The sequence below is a fragment of the Diuraphis noxia genome, unplaced genomic scaffold (assembly GCF_037042655.1).
Source record: "Diuraphis noxia isolate RWA-SAM2 unplaced genomic scaffold, SU_Dnox_SAM2 contig0004, whole genome shotgun sequence".
NCBI lineage: Eukaryota > Metazoa > Arthropoda > Insecta > Hemiptera > Aphididae > Diuraphis > Diuraphis noxia.
In genome coordinates this window covers 33,706,077-33,719,992 of record NW_028301714.1, presented here as the reverse complement: position 1 = coordinate 33,719,992, position 13,916 = coordinate 33,706,077, and the positions used below count along the sequence as shown (strand labels likewise).

Genomic DNA, 13,916 nt, shown 5'->3' with positions numbered 1-13,916 from the left:
TGTATTTAAATTATTTCCTATTTTTCCATAGAATTAAATATGAATGTTATAATATGTATCTACTGTATAAATATAAATAAATATGTATCGTGTGGAAGGGTATATCTGGTATATGACTTTATAATAGAAATAGGTATTAATATTATTCTTATGGAATATAATACAATGTATAAACTATAAATAGGTAGGTATATTATGACAGTGACACGGTCGGCGTCGGCCGGTAGATCAGCCACGAGTTCCCGACCCTCTTCCACTACTAATTATTATGATTTGTCTCCCAACATGCATTTGCACGTATAGTTCGATCCGCTATCAGCTAATACGGCAATACCGATTAATGTTTATTTATAACATTCTTATCAATAGACTCCACTCGGTGGCCGGTCGCCGACGCTCGCCTACCGGTCTACCGTAGTACCGCAGTACATTAGAGAAGGAGAACAGACCACGGTGGCACGGCACGGTGTACTGACTAGCGAAGTAGTGAGTACTGAGTAGTGACTACTGAAGTACTGACTAGTGACTGTACTGTATATTACGGTCCGCAGCTGAAGATACGGTGATGTTGATCCTTGATGGCGTATGCTATACAACTGTCAGTCGTACTATAGTATAGTATACTGAATTGTCCGTATTGTTGCTGTATAGAAATCAAATTTATCGTTCAATGCCATAGTGTGCTTTATGTGTTGCCCTACGCACTTTCGCCACCCGTTTTCCACGTGTCCGTATTTCGGACACTGACAAAGTCACAACGATTATGGCCGACACAGACGCCACCGGACGTGGTCGACCACGTGATATTGACCACCGCAGCCGGCCTTATACTGATCGTCGTCGAAGCCGACACAATACCAACCGCCGTGGCCGATACGATGCCGACCGCCACGGCCGACACCATACTGACCGCCGCAGACGAATCGATGCCGACCGCCGCAATCCGTTTGACGTTGACACCGATCGATTTATTAGACAGTCAGATACCGACCGTCACAAACCGTCTTCGAACTTCGACGTCCGCACACGTGAGTATTGAGTTTAACAGACTGCTCATTGGCGAAAGGGGTAAACAAGAATCGGGAAATCGAAATTGTTTATGGGTTAGGTAATAATTAAGTAGTATTTTTGTATTTACCTACTACAACAGTAACTTACTGTCAGTAAGTCAAGATTAAGTCAGTACTTAATGCCTTTATCGAGTTGGAGTGAGTATGTAGAATGTTAGACTTGCCTCTAAAAAATGTCTTAACCCGCCTCTAGCGCTACTCGGTACTCGGTTACTGGAAAAACGACAAATTTCGTTATGGCCGGGTCGATGGGCCAACTTGCGCCGTTTTCATGTTTCAGACTTGTTTTTTCAGAGAATTTATATAATATGTATAGATAATTTTAATTCATGTTTCTTATCTCATCGCACATTTATTTATTATGTTTTAATTGTATTTGTATATTGTTTTCTAATCTCGCAAGAATAAAAAGAAAAGCCCCACCCGCATATTGAATTATATTTTAACGTCTTACAACTCTAAACGTACAACATACTACATAGCACTAACTGTTTAGCGTGCGGAAGAACCGAGAGCGAAGAGAATTGCAACTTACCATAATAGTTACACTCATAAATGCATAACTAGGTATATAAGAAATAACATTTTGTCATGCAACATTGTTAATTATTTTTTCGATACCAAATATATAAAAAAAGTTATTCAAGTTTGAAATAATCGGGGAAATAATGAATTTTTAAACAATAAGAACTTTTTGTATTTGTGATATCGAAAAAATGAAAACTATGTTGCATAACACAGTTTTGTTTCTTAGTTATGACTGTATAATATAGCTTTTTCCCGGGCTTTTTCGGTCCTTTCCCGCGCAAAACAGTTTTGCTATATAGTACGCGTTTGTGACTTGTTAGACGGAGACAACCGGAAACAACCATATACTAATATTAACCATGACTAATATTCTTGTGAAATGTATAAGTCTTGCGCCACCGAGCCAGTAGCTTTACCTTGTTGTTTTAAGTAGATTTCATAGCTGTGCAACACACGTAATAGGTGCATGGTAATTTAGGCGTGCTTTCTTTCCAATGTATCCATGATGTAATGTTACGATTAGAATTTTTAAAAAAAATTAAATTTTTCGTACATAGTCTTTTCAACGTATTTGATTTTATCCCTTATTCTTGTTTTTTGTCTCTTCGTAGTTTAAATTAACGACATTTTGTTTTAACTAATTTTCACATAATATCTGATACACTTTTTGTACCATGACAAAATATAATATGATCTATATTTTCATGCTCTGTACTCGGTGAATCCGTGAAGGTACCCAATTTTTATAAACTTTATTCCGATTTGTTATATACTTTCGTGGTTTGCATTGAGGGCTAAACAAATCTCATCTGAAAACGTGAAAAAACACAAAAACTTATCTTAATGTACATATATATATATATATATTATAATTTAGGTATAACTTATAAGTTTAAACAATGAGAATACGCCATAGCATATTGCATGTGCAGTACCTTACAGTATTATTGTTGTAATGTAGTGTCTTATCCTTACTCGTTAGTTATCGGATTAAAATAGCAGTAAACAGTAAATACTAAATTAATATTTAAATAGTAAATAGTAATACCAGTTCCCATTTTAGAATTGTATACATTTATATCGAGATTTATATACTTATGAATAAATATAGATACCTAATTAATAGGTAGACGGGGAAAATTAATAATACCTAAAACAAATACAATAAAAGGTTAGGTTAGGTTTTTTTTTATAGGAAATGATTTACAAAAAAAGATTCCATTAAATATAATCGATAATAAACAATATAAATAATTAGTGTTGAGTTATTTTTATACATTAATTCGAATGTTGACTTTCTTTGTTTTTCTGTTGATTTGATCTTTGACTACTTCATTTTATTCTACCTATGTCGTATATGTACACAGTTATTATAAATATATTAATTAATATATATGTTATGGTTATATGCATTTATGATTACATGGCTTTTAAAACAACCCACGTATTATACAGAAATAAGAAATTGTCTGATGTATATAATTATTATTACCTTTTTAATTTTATTTCAAAAAAAAAAATGTACTTTAACATAATATTAAAGTATTATTTAAAAAAAATTGTTTATTAAAATGAGCCTATTATTTGTGTTTAATTACTTTAATTATTTATTTATGTATTTAACTAAGTACCAATGATATATATTTTAATGTTTCTATATATATATATATATATATATATATATATATATATTATATATGTTAGCATTAATTTATGAAATTCAGTAATTCTATAAAATAACTAGTTATTCTATATACTAACTAGATATTTTATAAACTAACAATAACGGTTTAGGTAATGTATTTAAAACTATTATTGAATCTATCTATTTCTATACCACGTGTCCCATGAAATAAGGTACACTTTTTTACTCATTAGTCATTACCCTCTAAATATCTTTCAATTATGTTTGCGTTATGGTATAATTTAAAAATCTTATTAAATTTAAATATTTATTTTTATTTTTATTTAATTTATTTATTGTTCGTATAATTCCTTTTAAACACCGTGATGTAATCAAAATTATTAATATTATTGAGTAATAAATAATTTACTTTTTATAAATTATCATTCCATTTTATTGTTACACATTATGAAATAACATAATGTAAACAAGTATTTTCAGGAAACAAAATTCTAAATTTCTATTTTATTTTTTTTTTAACAATACTATGGATTTGTATTTACAATTTGATTTACATGAATTACAAACATAAACATACAATTCTACACAACAAAGATACTTATCGAATCTAGTCCCGGTCATCTATTTTACGATTTAAATTTCATACATTAGTGAAGTTCCAACTAGTATTGTATGTAATATTAACTGATAAAACTGTGTAGTTAATATATTAACGAGCATAATCAGGAGTTTTATAGAATAACCAAATAGTTATTCTATAAAATAACGTATTTCATATATTACCGCTAACATTTAAATGTTTAGTCAATATTTTAATTATAACTATTTATGCAATCTATGGCACTAATTTTCAGATAATGAACATGTAAATAATGTTAGAGATAAATATACTTCAAGGCCTAACATTATTCAAAAAAGTAGACGCTGCCCACATCGTCAAAGTTATAATCAAAATGTTTCATTCAAACCATACAACTATGGAGATAAAACTATTTGTAAAAACTGGGACAATAAAACCGGCTTAGTTCATAATCAATTAGATGTTGAACTTTCAAAACATAATAGATCATCCAGAAATAATTTTCATCAAAGGTATTTTAGTTTTTTTTTTTAAATATTTAATATACCTAGTACTTATAATAGGTAAGGGAATAACTAAAAATATCATTAAGGGAGGGAGCAAGTTAATTTTTAAATTTTTACTCCTACAATACATTTATATGTTGTTAGCCATGAATGTGGGATTGGAAGTTCTCTTTGGCTACATCCTTTAAAATACCTATTTATAAAAGAAAAACACACATGATTATTAAAATTGAATGTTATATCTTTTTCTGAAAGGAATCATAGCCGTGGTGGTAATAACAGCTTCAAAAACTCTTCTTGCTCTGTAAAAGAAAGCTTAACTGGTTGGTATTCAATAATTGTAAGTTGTGATTTTTAATATATCCATTGTACATAATATGTTTAAATAATAACTGTTATGGTTTTCAAGGTGACAAATGCAGAAGAATTTGATGAAGTATTGAAAAAAATTAAAATTCATATATCACCAGTATTATTTTATCCATACAATGTATCTATGTTATTTAATATTAATTACTTTTTCTTATATTAGTTTTTATATAATACTTATACAATAGTTTAATTCTCAATATATAATTTCATTTTATAGAAACACTATTCTGATAATTCATTAAGATTTCTTGTTGATGACTATAAAGTTGCTATAGCATTGCATAATACTAGCCGTAAGATAACACAAAGAGATGATCGAAAAGTAAGATTAAATTGTTTAGATGTAGAAGTGTGATTGAGTTTTAAAAATATATTTTAACATAAAATATTTGTATTTAGTTGGTTATAAAGGTCTTACCATATATTCCCAAAAGAAGTCTTCTATCATTCACACCAGTATCCAGTGAAGTTAAAGAGAAAATTATGGAGGCAATGGTGATTCGTTACAATTCTAGTACCAGGAGTTTAGATTTGTCACAATTCTATGCTTCTTCATGTATGTAAAAATGTATTTCATTATAAGTTAATTGTTTTAAAAAAAAATTATTTTTATTTTAGTGTTTACCAATAATCAACTATTTGTACCATTAAATCGACCTGCCATTCTTTTAGCAGCACTCAATATGGCTGCTCAATATACCAAGCATGACTTATATTGTTTGAATCTTGCCAAAAATTACATATATTTAGGTGAAGGGCTTACATGGATACGTAGATTGTTCCCTGAACTGAAAGTGTTAGATTTATCTGATAACAAAGTAATGTGTTCTATATTTTTTACTTTTATTGGACCAATATACTAAGATTATTTTTATTGCAGTTGTCTGATTTAAATGAACTAAGGAGTCTATTGGGCTATACAATTGAAGTACTCCATTTATCCAGAAATCCAGTATGCAATTTAATGGACAAAGATTATTACAGACGGTGAGCAAATATAAATAAAGCAACTCTTTTATTTTTAACAATAAACATCCAATTTTGTTTTTAAGCCTATGTTTTAGAAAAGTGAACGATACATACTATTTCAATATTTTTATTTCCTTAAATTCTTTGACCGGTAAAATTATTACCGACTGATTGTGAAAAATTAAGTTATAATATGAAAAAAATAACTTCTTTATAAATGTTCTTTGTCATGTTTATAATCAGTTGTTTATCACATTAACTCAATGTGAACTAAGATAAACTAATGTAATTCCTATTAATAAATCAAATTCAACTTTTCTAATAAAATTATATCTGTTTTATCACTTGTAGATGGCATTTTCTAAATCCAGAACATTTTATTTTAATACTTTAAGCTAATGATAGTATAATAATAATATCCAAAATACTATTCGTCCGACACTTAATTTAAAAGTATGATGACTTACTTCATTGTTTTATGTCTGCTTTAATTAAACTTTATAATACATCATTTATACCAAAGTGATGTCCTAAGACCTAAAGCCTTACTACCTAAAAGTAGAGAGTCAATGGATTATATTAAGAACATTTTACACAGTTTGTTTGGAAAGATTACTATGATAACTTTAAATAAAATAGTGTATCACTGTCTATTATTGTATTAGTGTTTTATTATTGTGGATTAATACTATGTCCCATTTAAATTATGTTTTTTTAATATATATACCATACAAATAATATGTAATTTTTATTATTTCAGGGATATACAAAAATTATTTCCTATGCTAATCGAGTTGGTAAGTTCAAAGTTGATATCATTATATCTTATTATGCTTCTTATAGATAAACAACTATTAGACTAATAGCTTGATATAACTAGCCTTACAATATTATGACAGTTTTTATCATATAAGAATAATATGATGAAGGTAAACACATCTTAATTGGTTTAAAATTTAAAATATGATGATCCAAACATGAGCTGTTTTAGTACTTATGTAATATTTGAATATAAGTGACTTAGTCATCTAAAAATAACAATTTGAAGTATCAATAGATTATGTATAAATCTGAAAATACAAGAGATTCCTCTTAAGAAATTAATTCTGCCAAAAATATTTATAAGCACAACTTAATTGTTAAACATTTGACTTTCAGATTTGAACGAAATTAGATATTTTAAGAAAGAAAAACAATTCTAATAAATTATTGTGTAATTAAAAAAAAAAAAAATTAATGTAAACTTAAAACTATTCCAGCTATATTATTGTATTTTATAAACAATGATAATATCAATATTTTTTTTTGTCATTTATTTTAATTTGTTCAATCTGTATAAAATTTTTTAGAATAAGTATAATGGAGGTATACATTAGAGAGCTTGGCTGGCTTGATTGAAGAAATTATTCACTAAAAGTATTTCATGGTATGAGTATTGAGTAGTAGTGGTTTATTGACTAGTTGACTAGTAAGTCATAGCAACAGTTAGACTTTAGACGTGGGATTGTACGGCAAGAAAGATTTTGGACAAGGGGATTTCAGTGACTTTGTAGTTTAAGGTGGAAGCGTTTGTAAAGAATCTTGGCAAAGTTTTAGACTATCTAAATTAAAATATTGTCGTGGGTACTTTTTATATATAATTTTATACATAAAAAGGAGTTATCTGCTAGAGGCATTTGGTTTGATATGTTTGGGTTCTGTTGATATTTGAGTCTTTGACTGATCTCTTAAAGTTGAATTCAGTAAGACCAGATAGGTTTGAAGAGTAGCTTGTAGATAATCATTTTATTATGTAGTGTGACATATTTAAACGAAATGAAGAGGCGAAGCTGTCTTTGATGATTGTTGAGGGCTAGTAATTTTTTGTCTATGTGAGATAGCGATCTAAATATAAACCTAGGTAACAAACATTTGGGAAGTTGGGAAAAGTTGGTTATTGAGTGATAGGGAGCAGCTTATGGTTCTTAGTGTGAATGTGTAGTGGACAGATTTAGATTTCTTGAGTTTGAATCCCTACTCTTTGTACCAGCTGAGAGCATGTTAAGGTGGATTTGGATCCTGTTGAATGACATGGGTCTTGGCGGAGGTCTAGGATAGCTTTATCATTAACAAAGTCACCAATGGTGGTAAGGTTGAAAGTAGGTTGGTCTGATGTGTCTAGGTTAAACAAGAAAGGTATTGCTTCATCTCCTCGCGGTACTTCAGTTCTTAATTATTAATATGTTAGATATGGTTGAACCATTTCATACAAAGAAATATCTATCTTATAGATAGGACTTGTAGATTGAGTAGAAGGTGGGAGTGACTTTATAATTTAAAGAGGAGGACATACCTTGTCAAATGGTTGTGCTATGTATCAAAACATTTACATTCATATTAAGTGTTTGTTTTTTGATACTTTTAACCTATTCACACTAAGCTATGGAAAAGTGTTAATAATTCAAAAATTGATAACAATCATAAATTATTTAAATATAATACAGGGTAATTATTTTATCAAACAACACTGATTATTTAAAAAAGTATTTGCTTTTTTCAAAATATTTTTTTGCATAGTTTTAAGTTGTTAAAAAACCAATGCTTTTTTATCCTCATCATTTTTTAAGTTTTTACTTTTTTTAATGACAACATAGTTTTTTAATTTCATATTCCAAAGCAGAATATTTTTCTAAGTATTTTGATTCATAAAAATTGAATTTAGGACGAGTAGTTGATAAGTATTTTAAGTTTAGACAAGCGGAATAGTGGACAAACATTTTGCGGGGTAACCCCGTTACACTCCACTCTGCGAATCTAAACTTTAAATACCTATAACTCTTAAACTACTAGCGCTAAATTCAATTTTTATGAACCAAAATACTTAGAAAAATATTCTGCCTTGGAATACGAAATTAAAACTATGTTGCCATTCAAAAAAGTAAAAAACTTAAAAAATGATTAGAATAAAAAGCATTTTAAATCATAATTTTTTAATAAAAATGTTGATTTTTAACAACTTGAAACCATGTAAAAAAATATTTTGAAAAAAGTAAATACTTTTTTTAAATAATGAGTGTTGTTTGATAAAAGAATCACCCTGTATACTATTATAATAACAAAATATTAATAATATAATAAATTCAATGTTTTAGTTAAAAATTAACCAGTAAAATAAATAGCTTTTATAGCAAAATCAAAAATAAAAAGAGGTATAAGTAGGTAATTCTACTATTAGTCACAGCAATCAGTGTGATATATTAAAATTTTATGATGTAAATCATTGCATATAAGAAAAACAATTCCGGTAGAAGATTGTCTAACACCTATACTACCAAGTAAATTTTACGATATTTTTATACTTATATTATTGTAATTTATTTTACTACAATAATACAATATGTTTAAATAATTTTAAATAATTTTTACCTTCAACACTGTAATATTTTATTATTAATATTCAAATTTTTATAAGTTATAACATAACAGTATATTATATTAAGAGGACGCTACCCACATATTTGTTGTCTCTGTCTTACAAGTTTGTAACATAGCAAATTTAAGCTTAGCAGATGTTATGAAATTCGACGGTAAGAACTTTAACTATGTTTGTATGTGAGTTTTTTACGATAACTTTGTTAAAAGTAATTTATGCTTTTTTTCTATACACATAACTTTTACAAAATTGAACTATCGTAAAATACCCACATCAGACACAGACAATGTTCTTAACATCAAGTTTCATAATAGGTCGATTCACTCTATTTTTAAACTAACAGAGCTAAACATTATCTGCGGAGCGTAAATTTGCAATGTTATGCACTTGTAAGACAGAGACAACTAATGGGTGTGTAGTGTCCTCTTAATATCATATATGTATTATTTTTATTGACTTAAGAGTCCATAAAAACTGACCATAGATGGGTGTGAATAGGTTTTATGTTTTAAATAGGCAATAAAATAATAAATCTAGATCTTTTATTTAAGTTATTTTGAGAATAAAATATGATAACATGAATATCTTTCTCATACATATAATCCAATTTTGTTTATTCTAACAATTCATTGTATCCAATATAATTTTGTATTTGTGTGCGTCTTAAAAAAACCAAATGATTATGAATGACACATTTGTTATAAATTTAGTTTATATATCAGCATTTGGATACCTGTAAAGATTTAAATAGTAAGCCAGTCTAAGGTATAAACTGATTTCTTTATTTTATTTGTTGATTACTATTTTATAGTACCTATCTTTCTTAAAAATTTTCTTTGATATCTTAAAAAAAATATTTCTATTTAGTTTGAATTTAAACTTGACATATACTATTATAAAGAAATAACTAATTTGTAAAAAAATAACCCTGGTTGTCAAATGAATAATATTATCTTTTTTTAGGATAATTTACATTTGCCTCCTTTGTCCGTTGTTAGTAAGTTGAAAATGCTAATCAACCTGGGAAATAGTTACCCAATACTTCAGTATGACTGCAACTTAATACAATCAAATCCATTGATGACTTTAGTAGAATTATTCCTAAAAAAATACTATGAACAGTATGATCATAAATTATCCAGACAAACGGTATTAGAAGCCTATCATGAAAATGCCACGTTTTCATTATCCAGTTGTTTACTAAAAAAATAGTATGTATTTTAAAAACTTATTACATGAAATCTTCAGAAATTTTATATTTTAATTATGTATATCATAATGAATTTTAGTAACCCAGGTAGTCTGGCAGATTACATGCCAAAAAGTCGAAATTTATTGATATCTAACCAAAATAAAAACAGCTTTATATTCAAAGGTAATGCAAATATTATAGGCATTTTAGAAAAATTACCCAAAACAAAACACGACTTTGGCTCGTTCATAATTGATGTACCATTTGCAAGTGTAAGTTTTAAAAGTTTTTGTTTTGATTTAATTTAATTTTAAAACAATTCTTTTTTTCCCCTAAGTCTGCAATGATTCAGGTTGTAGTGAACGGTGTGTTTGCTGAAGAATTTAATGAAAATCACAATTATCAAGTATTTCGATCATTTTGTAGGACATTTTGTTTGGTTCCTGCTGTAAATGGTTGGATTATATTAAGTGACATGATGTTTGTAACATTAGTCACCTCTGAGTTAGCGACAGTAAGTAAATAGTTGTTGGTTTAATTTTTTTGATAAGGTTTTTTGTAAATTTGCATTTTTAGGAATCAACCAAACGGTTCTATATTTTTAAGCCAACAATGACGGATAATACATGTAATAGAAACAGCTTACAAACGACCATAGAGGATACATTGCCTGATGTATTATCAACTTTAGTTTTCAAGACAGCCATACCCAACTGTTCATCATCAATATCTCATTTATTCAAACAACTCTCTCCACCGTCATCACCTAAGAAACCTCAGCATACATTAGATTCTCAATCAAATTTTCAGTCATCTGTTATTCAGAACTCACAATCATCTGACCAGCAACAGAATCACCCTACAACAGCAACAGCTGATATTCTATTAAATTCCCAACAGTTAAATTCATCATGTCCTATATCCAATTCTAAATTACCATTTCCAATACCCAACACAAAACCAATAGAGACAACGTCAACCCAAATGCATTTAAATTCTTCTAGTAATCATATTGAAAATTCTAATAATGAATTGTTAATGATCAAGAGGTTTTCAAAAGAGTCTGGAATGAATGATAAATGGTCAAAAAAGTAAGATGCATGTATCAATATTCATTAATTGGTATATTTTATAATATTGTTAAACTATCTTTTAAAATATATTTTGTTTTAATTGTTCACTTACCTATGAAAATTAGCTAAAATAAATTTTCTTAAATTTAATTTTATAAAAACATTAAGGTATTGTACTATTATTAATTTTTTTCTAAATTTTTTTGTAGGTGTTTAGTTGAAAATAATTGGGATTTTTCCAAAGCTACATTGTGTTATTTAAAACTGAAATCAAATATTCCTTCAGTAGCCTATAAACATTAATTTAAGATTAAATTATTATTATATAATATATTTTATTATTTAAAGTAGATGTTTTAATATATCTGTTAATGCATTAGTTTTATTATTATAATTACTTTTTACGTTTTTAGTATTGTTTACCGGCATATTATAAAGTCTGATATCTGTATCATCTACTTTAAATGTAATGTATTTATAAATGTTATTGATTACTAAGTTAATAACTTATATTAGCTTATATTTAAAGTTTGGATTAAGTTTATATTGAAACCAGATAACTACAATATACCTAAGCATTTATAATATACCTAGGTATTGATTTGAGTTTAATAAAATATAAAATTATCACTTTATTATTCAACTTGTATACAAATTACTAATTAGAGTATAATGTATAAAATATAAGTTATTTGCCAATCATATGCAGGTGTCATTGTCAGCGTAATATTTGTTTTCTCCTCTCAGATGCACGCGCTACATGAACCGTATACACTTAAAATCACGATTTTTGAGTATTGGAGTATAATCATTAATCATTAATCACATTAAAATTCAAGAGAATAATATTTTTAAATGTTTGATTTATTGGTTTTAGATTTTATGTGGTACACTATTTAATTTTGTTTTAGAATTTGAACATAAGAAAACAAAATTTAAATTTAAATGAATAATAAAATGTTTTTAGACAATATTTAGACATATTCATGCCATACACTCAAAAACATGAAAATAATTTCTTGAATGCGTTATTTTGTATATCATTTCGTGCTTGGGTCAAAGAGAGAATACAGACAGTTCGTTGTAGTCATCCTCTCGATAGGACCCCACACCAGCATTTGTTGTATGCATAGACATATTACATATGTTTATGGTTGTCTGTCTTATACAAACATACAACATACCAAATTTGCGTTTAGACCGTTCTGAAGAACTTTAGAACGGATTTGGTGTTGTTAATTTTGATACTATATTTGACTTATCGTCAAACTTTGAGGTAAGAACATTATCTGTGTTATTTTAATTTTTAAGCGAGTCATAGGTATTTTTATATTTTACCTACATAGGAACATACTTGTTGGTCATAACTTGCTATTAAAAAATAAAATATCGTAAAGAACTGATGAGAGAATACTGATAATGTTCTATCTTTTATTTTTGATAATTGGTAAATTCACTGGATACTGGAACATTAAAACTAATAACACAAAATTGGTTCTAAATACTGAACTCAAATTTGGTATGTTGTACGTTTGTAAGACGAAGACAAACACATAAGGATTTGTCGTTCTCTAATCGGTCCGGCTAAATTATTTCCCTCGGTATAGTATTGGCAAAAACATGAGAGGTAAAAAATATGATTTATTTATCATTCGATTTTATGAGTATTATAATGAGCAATTCTACATCTATGGATAATAGAGAACATATTAATTTGTGGCTATTTTAAAAGGAAAGTTAAATATAAATATACATATTAGTAATTGAACTAATGTATAAACATAAGTGAACTAAATAATTACATGATTACAATAACTTAGTACAAAATTATTTAACAACAATAAACATATACAGATTAGAGACTAGAAGTTGAGTTTAACTAATTAGGTCGTGAGGGCGGCCGCGTTTTAGACGTCATTGAAGTGGTGGATGGATATGAAGTTTATAGTGAAGCGAGCTTGTTGAGTTGAATAATGAGCTATGGAAATTTATTTTAAGTGCGTAGGTATGAGGTCTTCAATTATAACAATTTGGTGGTCTTTATATGTTTAATATCATTACGAATGAACCATGGAGCATTTGTAATAATTCTTAACACTTTATTTTGAAAAATTTGGATTTTATTCAAGCGTGTAACCGAACAGTTTTCCCGAATTGGGCACGCATAAGTAATTATCGGTAGTAGTAATTGCTGGTATATTAGTATTGAACATTTTTGTTGAACGACTGATTTTTTGTTTATTATTGGAAATATCATTGATAGACGTTGGTATGCTAGTTATTGTAGTTTTGTTGATAAGTGAGGCTGGATGAGCCTCTTATCGAGAGTAACACCCCGAGGTATTTGACCGACTGTTTCCAAGGTATGGGCACGTTGTCGAATTTTAGTGGCAGTGGAGTAAAGTAATGACGGAGCCTGAAAATAATTGCTGTGCTTTTAGAGGCATTTATTTGAATCTTCCAGTTTTTACACCATGCTGTTAATACAAATACATTTAAGTGGCTCTGTAGGTTACGAGTTAACCCTTCTAAATTACGAGATTCACTATAATCAATGGTTTTATCATCT

The 13,916-nt window shown here is 28.0% G+C and overlaps 1 protein-coding gene across 1 annotated transcript; it reads left to right on the top strand.

Moving 5' to 3' along the window:
- The first annotated feature begins 439 nt into the window (after positions 1-439).
- On the top strand, positions 440-11,985 carry LOC107168305 (nuclear RNA export factor 1-like). Its single transcript, XM_015517666.2, has 14 exons — positions 440-1,028; positions 4,098-4,335; positions 4,585-4,669; positions 4,739-4,819; positions 4,919-5,023; positions 5,101-5,257; positions 5,320-5,519; positions 5,582-5,688; positions 6,431-6,467; positions 10,046-10,293; positions 10,372-10,546; positions 10,612-10,788; positions 10,851-11,365; positions 11,557-11,985. The coding sequence occupies exons 1-14, from the start codon at positions 764-766 to the stop codon at positions 11,648-11,650; spliced, it is 2,484 nt and encodes an 827-aa protein (XP_015373152.1). The 5' UTR covers positions 440-763; the 3' UTR covers positions 11,651-11,985.
- The last annotated feature ends 1,931 nt before the right edge of the window (positions 11,986-13,916 follow it).